The sequence below is a fragment of the Mobula birostris genome, chromosome 13 (genome assembly GCF_030028105.1).
Source record: "Mobula birostris isolate sMobBir1 chromosome 13, sMobBir1.hap1, whole genome shotgun sequence".
Lineage (NCBI taxonomy): Eukaryota > Metazoa > Chordata > Chondrichthyes > Myliobatiformes > Myliobatidae > Mobula > Mobula birostris.
Window position 1 is genome coordinate 45,728,991 of NC_092382.1, and position 13,721 is coordinate 45,742,711.

A 13,721-nucleotide genomic window follows, 5' to 3' on the forward strand; every position below is an offset into this window, starting at 1 on the left:
GGGCTGAAATGCCTAACACGAGGGTGCATAGATTGAAGCTCCTTGGTAGTCGGTACAGAGGAGATGTCAGAGCTAAGTTTTTACACAAAGAGTGGTGTGTGTGTGGAATGCACTGCCAGCAACGGTGATAGAGGCGGATGCAATCGGGTCTTTTAAGAGACTCTTAGATAGATACATGGAGATTAGGAAAATAGGTAGGGTAATTCTAGGCAGTTTCAAGAGTAAGTTACATGGTTGTCACAACATTGTGGGCCAAAGGGTCTGTAATGTGCTGTAGATTTCTATGATTCTATGAAATTCAAGGGAAATCTCCTATCCCACGGAGTTGCAACCTGTCATCACAGGGACAGTGACAGCGGAGCAGCAGGGATAGATTTTGATATACTGATATGGAACGGAAATATGGGCGAGGACCAGATGGGCCGAGTGGCCTCTCTAGTGTACATTGTGAGTGTAGTAAAGACAGTATGTACCTGAGACACGGGATTTGATACAGAACTGATTTATCTTTCACAGATCCACAATATTAAACACCAGTCTAGTTTAAGGCTAACATCAGCAGAACAGACTCCTCCAATGCTCAGTGACCAGGGGTCAGTCCTGGGTGCGATGAGCAACTGCAAGAACTGCAGAATCTGACAGTAACAGTCCCTCATGAACCTGCATCTGCCTTCAGTCACCAGATCTATACATTGCAACAGTACAGTGACCTGAATAGCGACAAAACAATAACTGTAACAAAGCATTATGACTGCAGAGAAAGTGCAGTGCAGATAGACATATGGTACAGGGTCACGTTGATTTACATTGTAGGGTCGAGTCCATTTTATCATTCATTTGGCTTATAACCGCAGACAGGAAGCCGTCCTTGAGCCTGGTGGTACGCGCTTTAAGGCTTTTGTATCTCTTCCCCGATAGGGGAGTGGGTTTGCAGCAAGAATGTCCAGGTTGTGAGGATCTTTGAGTACATGGCCTGCTTTTCCGAGACAGGGGAAGTGCAGGAAGAGTCCATGGAGGGGAGGTTTGTTTCTCTGATGTTCTCTGCTCTCCAAAGTTCTCTGCAGTTCCTTGCAGTCATGGGCAGAGCAGTAGCCATACGAAGGCGTGAAGTATCGACAAGAAGCTCAGAGACCTCGGCCTTCACCCTGCCTTGTGTAGCTGGATCCTGGACTTCATGTCAGATCGCCGGCAGGTGGTAAGAGTGGGCTCCCTCACCTCTGTCTCTCTGACTCTCAGCACACATACCCCACAGGGTTGTCTCCTTGGCCCCCTACTTTACTCTCTGTGCACCCATGACTTTTGTTGCCACCCACAGCGCCAATCTGCGAAAGAAATTCACTGACGACACTACATTGACTGGCCTAATCTCAAATAATAACGAGGCAGCCTACAGAGAAGAAGTCATCACCCCGACACAGTGGCGTTAAGAAAACAACTTCTCCCTCATGGTGACAAAAACAAAGGAGCTGGTTGTGGACTGCAGGAGGAATGGAGACAGGGACCAAAATTCAACATTTCCAAGTCTGTTATTGACACGAAATGCACATTTTAATATTGATCACGACACAATGTATTTTATACATTGTTAATGACATAAAACATATTTATAGATTGTTACTGACAGAGATCGTATAATTTGTGTTCCGTGTGTTATCTGAATGTACTCGCCTGTGATGCTGCCACAAGTCAGTGTTTCTCTGTACCTGTACCTTCCCGTACTTGTACACTTGGCAATAAATTCAATGGGACCTGAGATATCTCAGTGAGATTTGATTAGTGATGATCATCTTGGCAGCTCGGTTGGTCGAATGTATGAGACGGTACACTGTTAAATGCAAAACCCTGAACAGAGGGATCTTAGACTCCAAGTTCATCGCTCCCTGAAAGAGACTGCACAGATTGATCCGGTGGTTAAGAAGGCAAATGGCGTGGTTGTCTTTATTAGTTGAAGCACTGAGTTGAAAAGTCGGGAAGTTGTGTTGCGGCTGTTGCGAGCCTGCGGTCGGACTGTGACTGTGTCTTTAAGAGCGCCGGAGTGAGGAGGCGGGACTATGACGTCAGTCACAGGCTGACGGCGCTAACTGTGGATTTAACCATAAGAGAGAGAGAGCGATCTGCAGACAGGCAGTCGGCCAGTCTAAAGAGAGAGAGAGAGAGAGACTGGAAAAGCTGATAGCTTCAGTTTGTCGCAGCTGAGGCTCGGAAATCTCCTATGCTCTTGATCATCGGTACAGGGAACCACAACGAATGTGTGTGGCTATCACTTCGTATAATCCATAGGAGTGGATTTTGGAATATCTTGGGGGACCGCTTGTGTGGTAACCCCTGGAAGACGGTATTCCTGTGACAGGTCACTTTCGCTGATAACTCGTATGTGGACGGATTCAACGGATAAGAACTTCGACGACGGTTATTTTGATGTAACGGCCTTTTCTCTACGTTTCACCCTGGATTACAAATATCTCTCTCCCATCATTTATTCCATGGATTACTGAATTTTCCTACTTTACCTTCTCAAGACTCTAAACTTTGCTCCCTCGGGCTCGATAGTTTGGGAGCAATATTTACACAATACTGTTAACTTTTCTTTATTTCGTTGTTACTATATTTTTAGTAGATACTAATAAAGATAGTGGTTTTAACATCAAAACCAGATTCCAGTGTGAACTCTGTTGCTGCTGGATCGTTTCTAAAACGTTACAGTTCGTAACACAGCTTTATAAAACTAGTTAGACCACATCTGGAGTGTCTCATACAGTTCTTGTCGTCCCCATTCTCGGAAGGATGTCGGGGCTTTGGAGAGGGCGCAGAAGAGTTTACCAGGATACTGCCTGTTTTAGAGGGCATGAGTTATAACGAGAGGTTTCACAAACCGGGGGTTATTTTCTCCAGAGTGGCGCAGGCTGGTGTGAGACTGGATAGACGTTTGTAAGATGATGAGAGGTAGAGACAGAGTGGACAGAAGATATATTTTTCCTGGGGGTTGAAATGTCTAATACATTTAAGGTGAGAGGAGATGTGAGCGGCAAGTTTGTTTCTTTCTACGGAGTGGTGGGTAGCTGGAGTCTCTGCCTGGGGTGGGAGACACCCACCAGTCACGTGATCCCGTTTGTCCCACCTGTTTAACCGCAGATGGGCAGCCTAGGCCCCGCCCTCTGGATGATGCAACAATCACTTCGCGCATGCTCACTGTGTCCGGGTGGTCGGTTTTTTTTTCTGCTCAGTGCTGAAACGAATCGTCTACGCGATCGGCAAAGGCTCCTCGCCTCTTGGGTCGGGATCACTGTCTGCGGGCCGAAGATATCACTTTCCCAACGGTGAGTATTGAGACCGATCCCGAGCGGGGAGATCCGATGTTGGCCATGAGCCCCAAACTGAGGGCCAATTACTCATTTATTTTCCAGTTAGATGGGCTCGTCAGAAATGTGCAGACTTCACTTAATCTGCATTGAACGATCCAAACCAGGATCCCAGGCTGTCTATTTCTGCAGAATTGAATGGAAGTCCCGCCAACAGGTCACGTGAGGCTGTTTACCGCAGTTCTGCCCGCCTTCCGCTTTGTGACGCAATATCACGTGGTGTGTGCTCCGAATCCCCGGATGGGTGATGATATTTCTCCATGTTGTGTTGTAAAATCTGATGTTGGCCACTGAGTCCCATTAACTTCCCCCAACTCGCCTCGCTTCCTGAGGCTCCTCGCATTTGTCATTGAGCTTCATGGCTGTCGTGTCTTCTACCTGTTTGGGGTGGGTGAAAAAGGAGAACATCCCAAATTGTGGGGATCTTTGATTTCACTGACAGACTGGGAACTCTAGAGGGGAGAATGGTTTTTGTGATGTGCACACGGCCAAGTGGTTAACCTGTTGAACTAGCAATCTGAGGTCGTGAGTTCGAGCCTCAGTCCAAGCAGAGTGTTGAGTCCGTGAGCAAGGCACTTAACCACACATTGCTCCTGCACGTTAAGGGCCGAGCGACGGTGGTTGGTGCAGTATGCACAAGACAAGATCTGTATCCAAAGGTCTGTGCAGTTCCTCACAGACACGGGCAGAGTAGTTACCATGCAAAAATGATAAGTGTCCGGATGGGAAATTTTCTATGGTGTGTTGATAAAAATTTGGTGAGGGTCAAAGTATATATGACTAAGTTCTTGTTGTTTGTTCTAACTTTGTTATTTTGCTATCTTTTATACAGTAGTGTGTACTATTCATTCAGTATCTGTGTATTGCTGGAGGACCATCAGTGATTGTCCTTGATCCCTTCTCCCACCTGATTCCATCTGCTCATCCCTGCCCATCTTGTTCAACCTCTGTCCAGTCTCCTAACCCCACCTCCCCTGGTTCAGCAATATACATCAGCCATCTGGGTTAACCTCAGTCCACCCTGTATCCTACCACCTCAGTATTATATATCAGCAATCTTTCTTCTAACCTTGTCTTCATTGTGAAGTGTTCATTTACACCTTTGGCCTCGCTGAGTTATTTCCAGAATCAGTTTTTGTTAGCTGGAATGCCAGAGGGTCATCAGGTACCAGTTCTGTTGTGTATTGGTGTGGAGATGCTAGTTATTGAATTGTGACTGGCTGACACACTGCAGCATTTTTACTGGCAGCAAACAGCACTGGGAGAGTTGGTGCTTGGACAATAATCCTGTGATATGGAACTGTTGGTGTTTTGGCTTTGACTTTGGTTAGTGCTTCTACAGGTGGGGCTGGATGTTCATCCTGCTGCAATGAAGCAGAAATTTCGAGCAGCTGGACATTGGTTGTGGGGAAATCCCGGATTGCACCACCCAGTGTGAGATGCGGGAACGATGTGTGAGACTCTCAGGGTGGGTAAGTGGCAGATTCAGCTGTGTGACTCTGTGAGGTTGGGTCCTGGGATATCACAGTTTTAGATCAAAGTAAAATGGACCTGGGGATCAAGCTGCCAGGGTTTATGAGGTGTTGAGTGAATATTCCTGGCCTGGGATCAGATGTTTGTCTCTGGAGTTCCTTTGGAAGCAATGGCTGTTAATCTGAGGAGAGAATGAGTTTGTATTCCATCCCTCACGAGGAGAGGCTGTGATTAAATGGGCTGTTCTGTGTTTGTACCGTTACGTACCCTGTAACTGGGTTGCCAAACCAGCAGAATTGGACCACTCATTGGAGTCTGGGTTACTAGGAACTAATAAAGTTTTAAAGAAATAAGTAACACAGTACTCTAATCGTAAGGACATAAATGCAACAGGTTAGCAATGATAATACACACATGTACACAGAATTAGGGTAATAGGAATCAAACCAAGCTCTATCGCAGTCTAGGGGTAAAATGATCAGTCTTAAGTGACGCAGAGTTCAGTTGAGCTTAGTGCAGTTCGCAGTAATCGCTGTTGTGCCGTTGGAGAGAGAGAGAGAAGGGGGGGGATGCAAATTTGATTCAGGCAGACCTTTGATGTTCTTCGCAGTTGGTTTCGAGCAGACTCTTTTATGTCTTCTATCCCGCTGTGGTCACCGACTGTGACCGCTCCGTTCCGGATACGACCGTTCTTCCGTGGTGATCCCGGCACCCAGGCAAGTGCGGACATTCACACCAGGCTCCCACCGATCGTACATTTACACCCTGTGAGTCTATGGTCAGTTCCCGCGAACCGACCTCCAAATCTCCCACCAACTTATGGGGGCACACCGCTCTTCCAGGGTCTCGTTATCTCATGATCTCGTGGTGTGTCCTGTGCCTTAGCGAACCTGTTCTTTTTATACCCCTGCAGAGGTATCGCCTGTCCATCAAACTTCAAACAGTTCAGGTTCATAGCAACCGGTCTGTCAATATTCTGAATTGTGTCTCTTTTCTGTTAATGTCTCTCTCCTCTCTCATTAACATTTTGAACGTTTCTCCATTGTCTCCCTTATCTCTCTCATTAGCTTCAATCATCTGATAACTTGGTTTGGCGTCACAGCACCAGTCAAAATAGACCTGGGGGTTCAGTGTTTGAACTGTGTTTGGAAATTCCTCCTTGCTGTTACCTGTCTGTCAGGCAGTGGAAATCAAACAGAAATTCAAGTTGCTGGAGATCTGCACTAAAAATGGGAAATTGTGAATCCATTCTGACAAAAGATTGTGAACCTGAATCGTTAAATTTGTTGCTCTGCCCACAGCAGTTCCTTACCTGTTGAGTGATTCTGGTGATTCCAGTTTATTTTTATTACATTCACACTGGAATGGTTTACATTTCCTGATTGTCTGTTATACTTGGGAATGTGTTCAGTGTAGTTGTTGCTAACAAGATTCACATGAATAATCTCAGGAATGATCGGCTTTATGAATGAGGAGCATTTGATGGTTATGGGGCTGTGCTCAATGGAGGTCAGGCGGGGTGGTGAAAGGGGAGGTGGTTAAGTAAACCTACTGAATGCTGAAAAGCCTGGATACAGTGGACATGGAGAAGATGTTTCCATTCGACGGAGAGTCTGTGATCTGACAACACACTCAGAATAAAGATGCTTCCCTTTAAAACTGAGATGAGAAAAATTTCTTCAGCCAAAAGATGGCTGATCTGTGGAATTTGTTGCCACAGAGGTTGGTTGAGACTGTTAGTTGGGTATATTTATGACAGAGATTAATATATTCGTGATTGCTAAGTAGCTTCAGGGTTACAGGAGGAAGGCAAGAATACGGTGTTGGAATAAATCTCCGCCATGGTTGAGTGGTGGAGCAGACTCGATGGATCGAATCACCTTATTCTGTTCCTACATCTCATGTCTTACCATGACTGAATGATGACTCCTTCCTATTCCTTATCAGGTTTTGTGAGGTGTCAGGGACAATTACAGACTTGTTCACTGAGATCATTATATTTGTCTTCAATGTTTAGATTTCAGTGAGCAGAAATATTTGTTCTCCTTTGTATTGTTAACGTACTTCATTATCTTTCATGTTAAAGTTAGACCTGCGTTGAGAGATTTATTGGAAGAAAAACCCCAACTGGAAGCAAACCACGACTGAAGACGAGGGAACAGCAACAAGTGAACCAGCCTGAGGATTGAGAGCATCAACTGGAGAGAACCCATCTGACTCGGAGAATCCAGTGATTCATCAGGAGAAAGTTTGGTGAGTCTCATTTACTCAAACACTGGTCCTTTAGACATTACATATCTGTACAGAGTAAGGCAGGGAATAGTTGTGGTGAGACTGAATGTGCCCAGAAATACAAGTTATGCATCTGTCAGACCCAGTTGCAATCACTCCAGGTCTGGTAATGTACTGTCAGTATCCCAGCTCTTTAAACTCACACACGTTCCCTCAGTGTTTGCTCATTTGAAGAACTTGCATCTTCTGAAGTAGCTTTTGGTCGGTTCTGAGTGTGGAGAGGGAAAGAGGGCTGTTTATATTTACCATCTTTCAAAAAGAAGTAATTGTTTGAAATTACTTGTTGCACACTCACGATCCATACCCTGTACATTATCAACCAGATTATTGACATAGATGACAAGTAGCAATGGGTGTAACCCTGGGGAACTCCACGAGGCACGGGCCTTGACTCCAATAAACAGCCTCCCATCATCACCATCTGCTTCCTACCATCTTGCTGTTCCCAGACTCTGGGCTCTGTGACAAACACAATGTTAGCAGCAAGATTAGACAGTGATATAAAGGGAGATTTGTTGCTTCCAGAAAGCTGCCTGACACAATGGACCAGATCCTCCCTTGTTTACAACTTAATCTGGCCAAGGACCCATCCTCCCGGGTCACACTGTGTCCGATAACCCACATCCCCAACCTCCCTCCACCTTGCCAGTAGCCCCACAACTTTCCCACCATTTATCCCACACCCATACACATAAACAAATCCACTCTTACAGCTTGGGGAGCCAGAACGAACTGATCCTACATCCCCGGCCCAGACTGTCCAGCTGGCTGGCTCCGTCCTGGCCCTTTCCCACTGCATCCGCCCCTCGATTTACACAAACCCGAGATCATTCCCTTCCTCATCGCTGCCCAACCAGGAGATCCGCCAGCAACAGCTGGGGTTGGCCCTGTGCTGTGATTTGCAGGAGGTCCCCACGGCGCCACCAGTGGCCGGAGGTTGGAGGGACAACGTAGAGGATCTGGCTGTTCGGTTCTTTCACTGTGACACCCCCGAACTCTGCATTAACTCCATCCAGCCAAATCTGGACCAATTTTAACCACCAACAAATATAATTCCTCTCAGGGATCAGCTAACTGAATGATTCACTCATTTTTAGATGAAGGGGTACCTACACTGTTGGGGTGTTTAGATTGCCGGGAGACAAGGACCACAGGGACGAGAGGTCTTCAGTTAACTGATATGAACATGTCTTTACCCTGCTGGCAATTCCGGTGTATATTAGTAAAACTGTTGTTTCTGAAAATACTAAACAACGAGACACTGCACTGACTGAACCACCCCAGACCAGATCACTCTGGAAAGTCCTCCTCAGAAACATTGGGGCTTTGTGACCCAGCTCGAGAGATAGGTCACACTGCCCACTCTACGGACAACATGGTAGAGCAGGGCACCTGGCAGGGGACTTTAAATCACAAAACATTGGATTCAGTGATGAAACCCGTTGTTTCCTTCGTTGTCCTGCTGAAATTTAAAACATCCATTAAACAGCTCTCACCCACATGTGACATCACTCTGGCGCCCCACCTAAATCCATAAGTTATTGGAGCAGCATTGGGCCCAACACATCTGCTCTTCAATTTTATCATGGCTGTTCCAATTTTCTCAGTCCCAGTCTCCTTCCTTCTCCCTGTATCCCTTCATGCCCTGACCAGTCAAGGATCTAGCAACCTCTGCCTTAAATATCCACGGCTGCCTGTGGCAAAGAATTCCTCAGATTCACCACTCTCCGGCCAAAAAAAAAAACCCCTCATCTCCTTTCTAAGAGGATGCCCCTCTTCTGAGGCCAGTCTATAAACTCATCCAATATAGGAAACATCCTTTCCACATCCACTCGATCAAGGCCTTTCTTCATTCAAAGCCTTCATTTCCATCATCCAAATCATTGGCATATACAAATCGGTCCCAGCACCACTAGCAACCGGGGGTCAGTCAGTGAAGGCTGCCTGTATCTCCTTTTTTTCCTCCTGCCAATCAGCCACTGCCTTATCCATATTTGGATCTTTCCTGCAACACCATGGGCTCATAGCTTGTTAAGGAGCCTCATGTGTGGCACCTTGTCAAACACCTTCTGAAAATCCGGGTACACAATATCAACCAATTCTCCTTTGAAGAAATAACCAAGCAGGATAAAGTATTCCAACAGAATTGTCATTTCAAAGTGTGTCAATGGGGCAGATTGTGTTGTGTGTCCAGGAATGATTCCTGTCATAGTCTGTGGATGGGCCAACTGGAGAAGATGCCATACTGTGTTTAGTACTAGGCAATGATGCTGGTCAGATGGGTGACCACAACACCCCAACTTTTATAATGATCATGGACAAGGATGGTAGCAGATGATATGGGACAGTATTTAATGATGGATAATTACAATGGTAGTCATAGCAACTTGGGAGGATAAACTGGAAAAAACATTTTGTCAGGGCATTGCACAATGGAACTGGGAAGTTGTTTCTGGAACACTGATATGGGGTTCTGGATAGATTCGTCCCACAGACAGGGAAAGAATGTTCATATAAACGAACCATGGTTCACAAGAGATGCGGACCTTTAGGAAAAATGAAGTATTATTCAGTTTTAGGAAGCAACATTCAAGCAAGGCTCTGGAGAATTATAATGTAGCCAGCAAGGAGATTAAGAAGGGATTGAGAGTTCAAAGGGGACTTGACATTCTTAGTGAGTAGGATTAAGGAAGGCCCCATGGCGTTTCACCACATGGGTGAAGTACAGAAGGATTGAGGGTAGGACTGCTCATGAGCAAAGATGGAATGAGGTGATAGGTGAGGTGCTTAATGAATGCTTTGCTTCAAAGTTACCAATGAGATAGACTGTGATTGTGACGTTAGCATAGGAGCACAGCAATGTTAAGAAAGAGGTGTTGATGAAGCTCCCAATGTACAGCACATTACGACAGGAAGTAAGGAGTTTTCAGAGGTATTGACAATGATCTTTGTGTCCTCTCCGGCCAGAGAAGCAGTAACACAGGATTGGAGGATGGCATCTTTTGTTCCATCATTCTATAAAGGGAAAAGGGAAAATCCAGTGAGTGTTACATCAGTCATCGGAAAACGCTTGGAAAGGAAATTTTGAGCATTTGGAGAAACAATATCTTACTATAGGTTGCCACTTTGGCTATTTGTTGATGAGTAGAGAGAATGGAAGGGGAGATGACAGAGAAAATTTTCCACAATGTGGACCAGTCACACACAGAATATCTACCAACATTTGGATCTGCTGAGTCTGATCAGGAGTGACCATGGCATTGTGCATGGAAAGTTGTGTTCAACAATACATTTTTAAGATGTTTGAAGATGGTTGTCAATGAGGGTGGGTGAGTGGATGTTGTACATTGGACTACAGTAAAGCCTTTGACAAGATGCCACATGACAGCTTGGTCTGGAAGATAAGGCCCCATGCGGTACAGAGAGAGAAAGTTAGATGGATTCAAACATTACCTTGAAAGCAGCAAGCGAAGAGTGGTGGCTGAAGGTTTCTTCCTATTTGATAGCAATGATCTGGATGCGAATGCACAAGACTTGACTAGTAAGCTTGCAGATGACACAAAATTAGTAGATGGTGCTAATGATGAAGATTATCATAGCTTATAGGGGATCTAAATGTGCAGAGGAGTAGTAAATAGATTGCAAAACCGACACAATCAGCAATGGTTTCATGCAGAGGTTGGTGATGATGTTGATACAACTGCCAGAGGAAGTGGACGAGGCAGGCACAATTGTATAATTCCAGAAGCAGTTGTGATGTGTAGATGGAATGAAAATGCCAAGAAGGAAATGGAACACAGGAAATTAGGACCATCTCTGTGGGCAATATCGTCAGCATTTTCTTGTCGGACTGAGCGTCTGTATCTGCTGTATTGCTCTGTGTCCCTATCAGTAGGATGTGTTAGGTATCACTGGATAGACATACAGACATAGTGTTTAAGTTGATGGCAACGAGGAATGTTTGGAATGTTGCTCTGATACAGCAGATGGCGATACTGTCACATTTGCAAGGTAATTTTACTCTCCCTGACTCACTGTCTGCTTGTTGTGTGTAATTCAGGGCATCACCAGCAGGCGGAGCTTTTCTGCACCGGGACCAAAATGTAAGCAAGAAGACGACAATCAACAATTGTTAGTCAGAATCAGAATGGCTACAGGTATGTTCACTGGGATATTTATAATTAAACTTCTGTTGTGTTTGTCCACAGTAGATCAGATGAAGAAACTTACACAGGTGCTAACAGGGCACAGAGAAGTTTCGTCAGGGTCATTGATCCCACTGGTAAAGCGGCCTTGAGTAATTGATAATCTAACAGTTCCAGTGCAGGGACCTGACACCGATAATGGTCAAATCACTCCACTCACCTTGCAAAGCTTAAGTTAAGTGAAAGGACCAGGAGGTCCTGAATCAGCTGGTTGTGAGTGAAACACAGACAGGAATGTCACAGCAGTCTTGTGGGTTATGTAAATGTCCAGGATCAGGGTCTGTTTCACATTCAGACAGGCCCTGATGTGTAAGACATCTCCAGCTTTTATTCTAAAAGCTCAATGCCTGATGATTGGAGCATTTCCAGGATATGAGAGATTGTGTGATAACACAACATTTCAGATTTTGGAAGAACAGGTATCAATCCCCTGGTTTCCTTGTCTGCTGCGCAATGGTGAGGAGGGGAGTTTCCAAAATCTGTTTTCTGTAGCTGAGCCGAGAACATTGCCGGTGTTGGGAAAAGCTGAGCTTCAGATGCTCAGCTCACTGTCGATAAACATGTGGTCTGCTTCAGATTTTTAATACCCCAATGAATGCCTGGGCTGTGGACAAATAGTGAACATGATTTCTGAATATTTCCCTATGGAGATGATCTGCTACCTGGATTTAAATTCCCAGGATCTCTGATGGGAAACCCAGTATAACCAATAACCAACTGTCTTTGTCTCCCGTAGGCATTGTGATTGTGCTCAACTCTGTGATTCCAGCTGGAATAAAACAGAGATTATAGCCTGGAAACGGGTCCTTTGGCCCAACTAATTCATGCTGATCTAAATGTTCGAGCTTGCCCCATTTCATGCAGTTTTTCCTCAAATTATCCTCGGAGTTGACTTCTATCCTTTTTCCAGCAACATCTTCTTAAAAATGTAATTTTATTAGTGTTAGCAGGCTCATCTGGCTGCACGTAATTTATACCCATCACCCTGCACATACAGAAATGCCCCTTTGGTCCCTTTCAAATCTCTTCCCTCGAGTCCGAGACTCCCCTACCCTGGGAAATAGACTGTGACCATCAACTGTATCTGCACCCTTGATTATTTTATGTAATTGAGTGAAGTCACCCTTCAAGCTCCTGTGCTCCAGGGCAAACTGTCCCAGCCGATCCACATAACAGAAAACCCAACACCCTAGTCCAGTACCATACTGGTCATTCTCCACTACACTCTTTCCAGCATAATCATTTCCATCCTATAGATTAGCAACTGATACTACACACAGAGCTCTCTAAGGGAGACTTTGCCAATGACCTGCAAAATTGTTACATGACGATCATCCTGCAGGGGATAGAAAGGGAACCAGGGCATTGGACAGCATAGATTTCAAGGTAATGGTCAGTCTGTGACCCAGGAGACCTGACAATGTGCATCTTAAGCCAATGGTCAGTCAGTGACCAAGGGGACTGGACATCATGTGACAAGGCGATTGGAGAAAGTGTGATCCAGCAGATCGGACCATGTGTAATCCCGTTGCTGGTCTGTGTGTGACACAGATGTCTGGACAGTAAGTGGCCCTAGGAGATTTTAGCTTGTGGAAGATAATTGCAGTAATATCTCCTGGTTCCACTAAGATGTCCTGGTCATCAGTGTGTTCAACTACTGTGTATTGGAGATCAGTATTACGGTGTCTACCCCGTTTGTTTTCTGGGAGTGGATGTGTCTGGTCAGCAGCTTATCGGGAGGGTCAGCTAGCAAGAAGTGTGGTTCACATTCACCAGCACAGTCCCAGTCCAAATCAGGTCAGCCAGAGTCTCGGCTCCATTGCAGACACCCATTGTCAATCAGTTCTTCTCAGTTCTAAATCACTCTAGTATAACCTGCAATTCATCACATATTTCAGGTGGGAAATTAAATCATGTACGGAAAGTACTCAAGAGGTTTTTACCAGGCAGCTCACCAAGGAAAGATGATCGGGACACGGGGAGCAAGGTACCAAAGCAGGGTCAGATTGAGAGCAATGTCCCAATAGAATGTGGTCCGGCCGCAGAGGAGGGAGAGCAAAGTCAGCCCAGAGACAGTGACGTCAGAGACACCGATCCGGACCCTGGAACCGGTACAAGTGAGGCGACTGTCTGTCAGCCCAGAGACAGTGACGTCAGGAACACTGATCGGGACCCTGGAACCGGTACAAGTGAGGCGACTGTCTGTCAGCTCGGAGACTCATTAAACACGGAATTGTCAAGTCCCCAACCAGGAGCAGGTGAGTGAAATATGAGCATGATGTGTTCACAGAATGCGGCAGGGAGGAGGGAAAATGTGAGGCCTTGTTGGAGGGTTACTAGAGAGGGGAAATGTATGGGTGTGGTACAACTGGCTTACTGAGGCACCTGTTAA

The 13,721-nt window shown here is 45.6% G+C and overlaps 1 protein-coding gene across 3 annotated transcripts in view; it reads left to right on the forward strand.

Moving 5' to 3' along the window:
- The first annotated feature begins 3,167 nt into the window (after positions 1 to 3,167).
- Positions 3,168 to 13,721, forward strand: part of LOC140206763 (NACHT, LRR and PYD domains-containing protein 3-like) — a 37,311-nt gene continuing 26,757 nt past the window's right edge. The window contains exons 1-4 of one of the 3 annotated variants that reach the window (XM_072274966.1): positions 3,168 to 3,317; positions 6,919 to 7,085; positions 11,185 to 11,281; positions 13,228 to 13,587. In XM_072274966.1, the coding sequence (XP_072131067.1) occupies positions 11,272 to 11,281; positions 13,228 to 13,587 (370 nt within the window). In that variant the 5' untranslated portion in view covers positions 3,168 to 3,317; positions 6,919 to 7,085; positions 11,185 to 11,271. Of the gene's footprint in view, positions 3,318 to 3,611; positions 3,747 to 6,918; positions 7,086 to 11,184; positions 11,282 to 13,227; positions 13,588 to 13,721 lie in introns of those variants that run through there. The other 2 variants (XM_072274967.1, XM_072274968.1) reach the window with 2 other exon arrangements.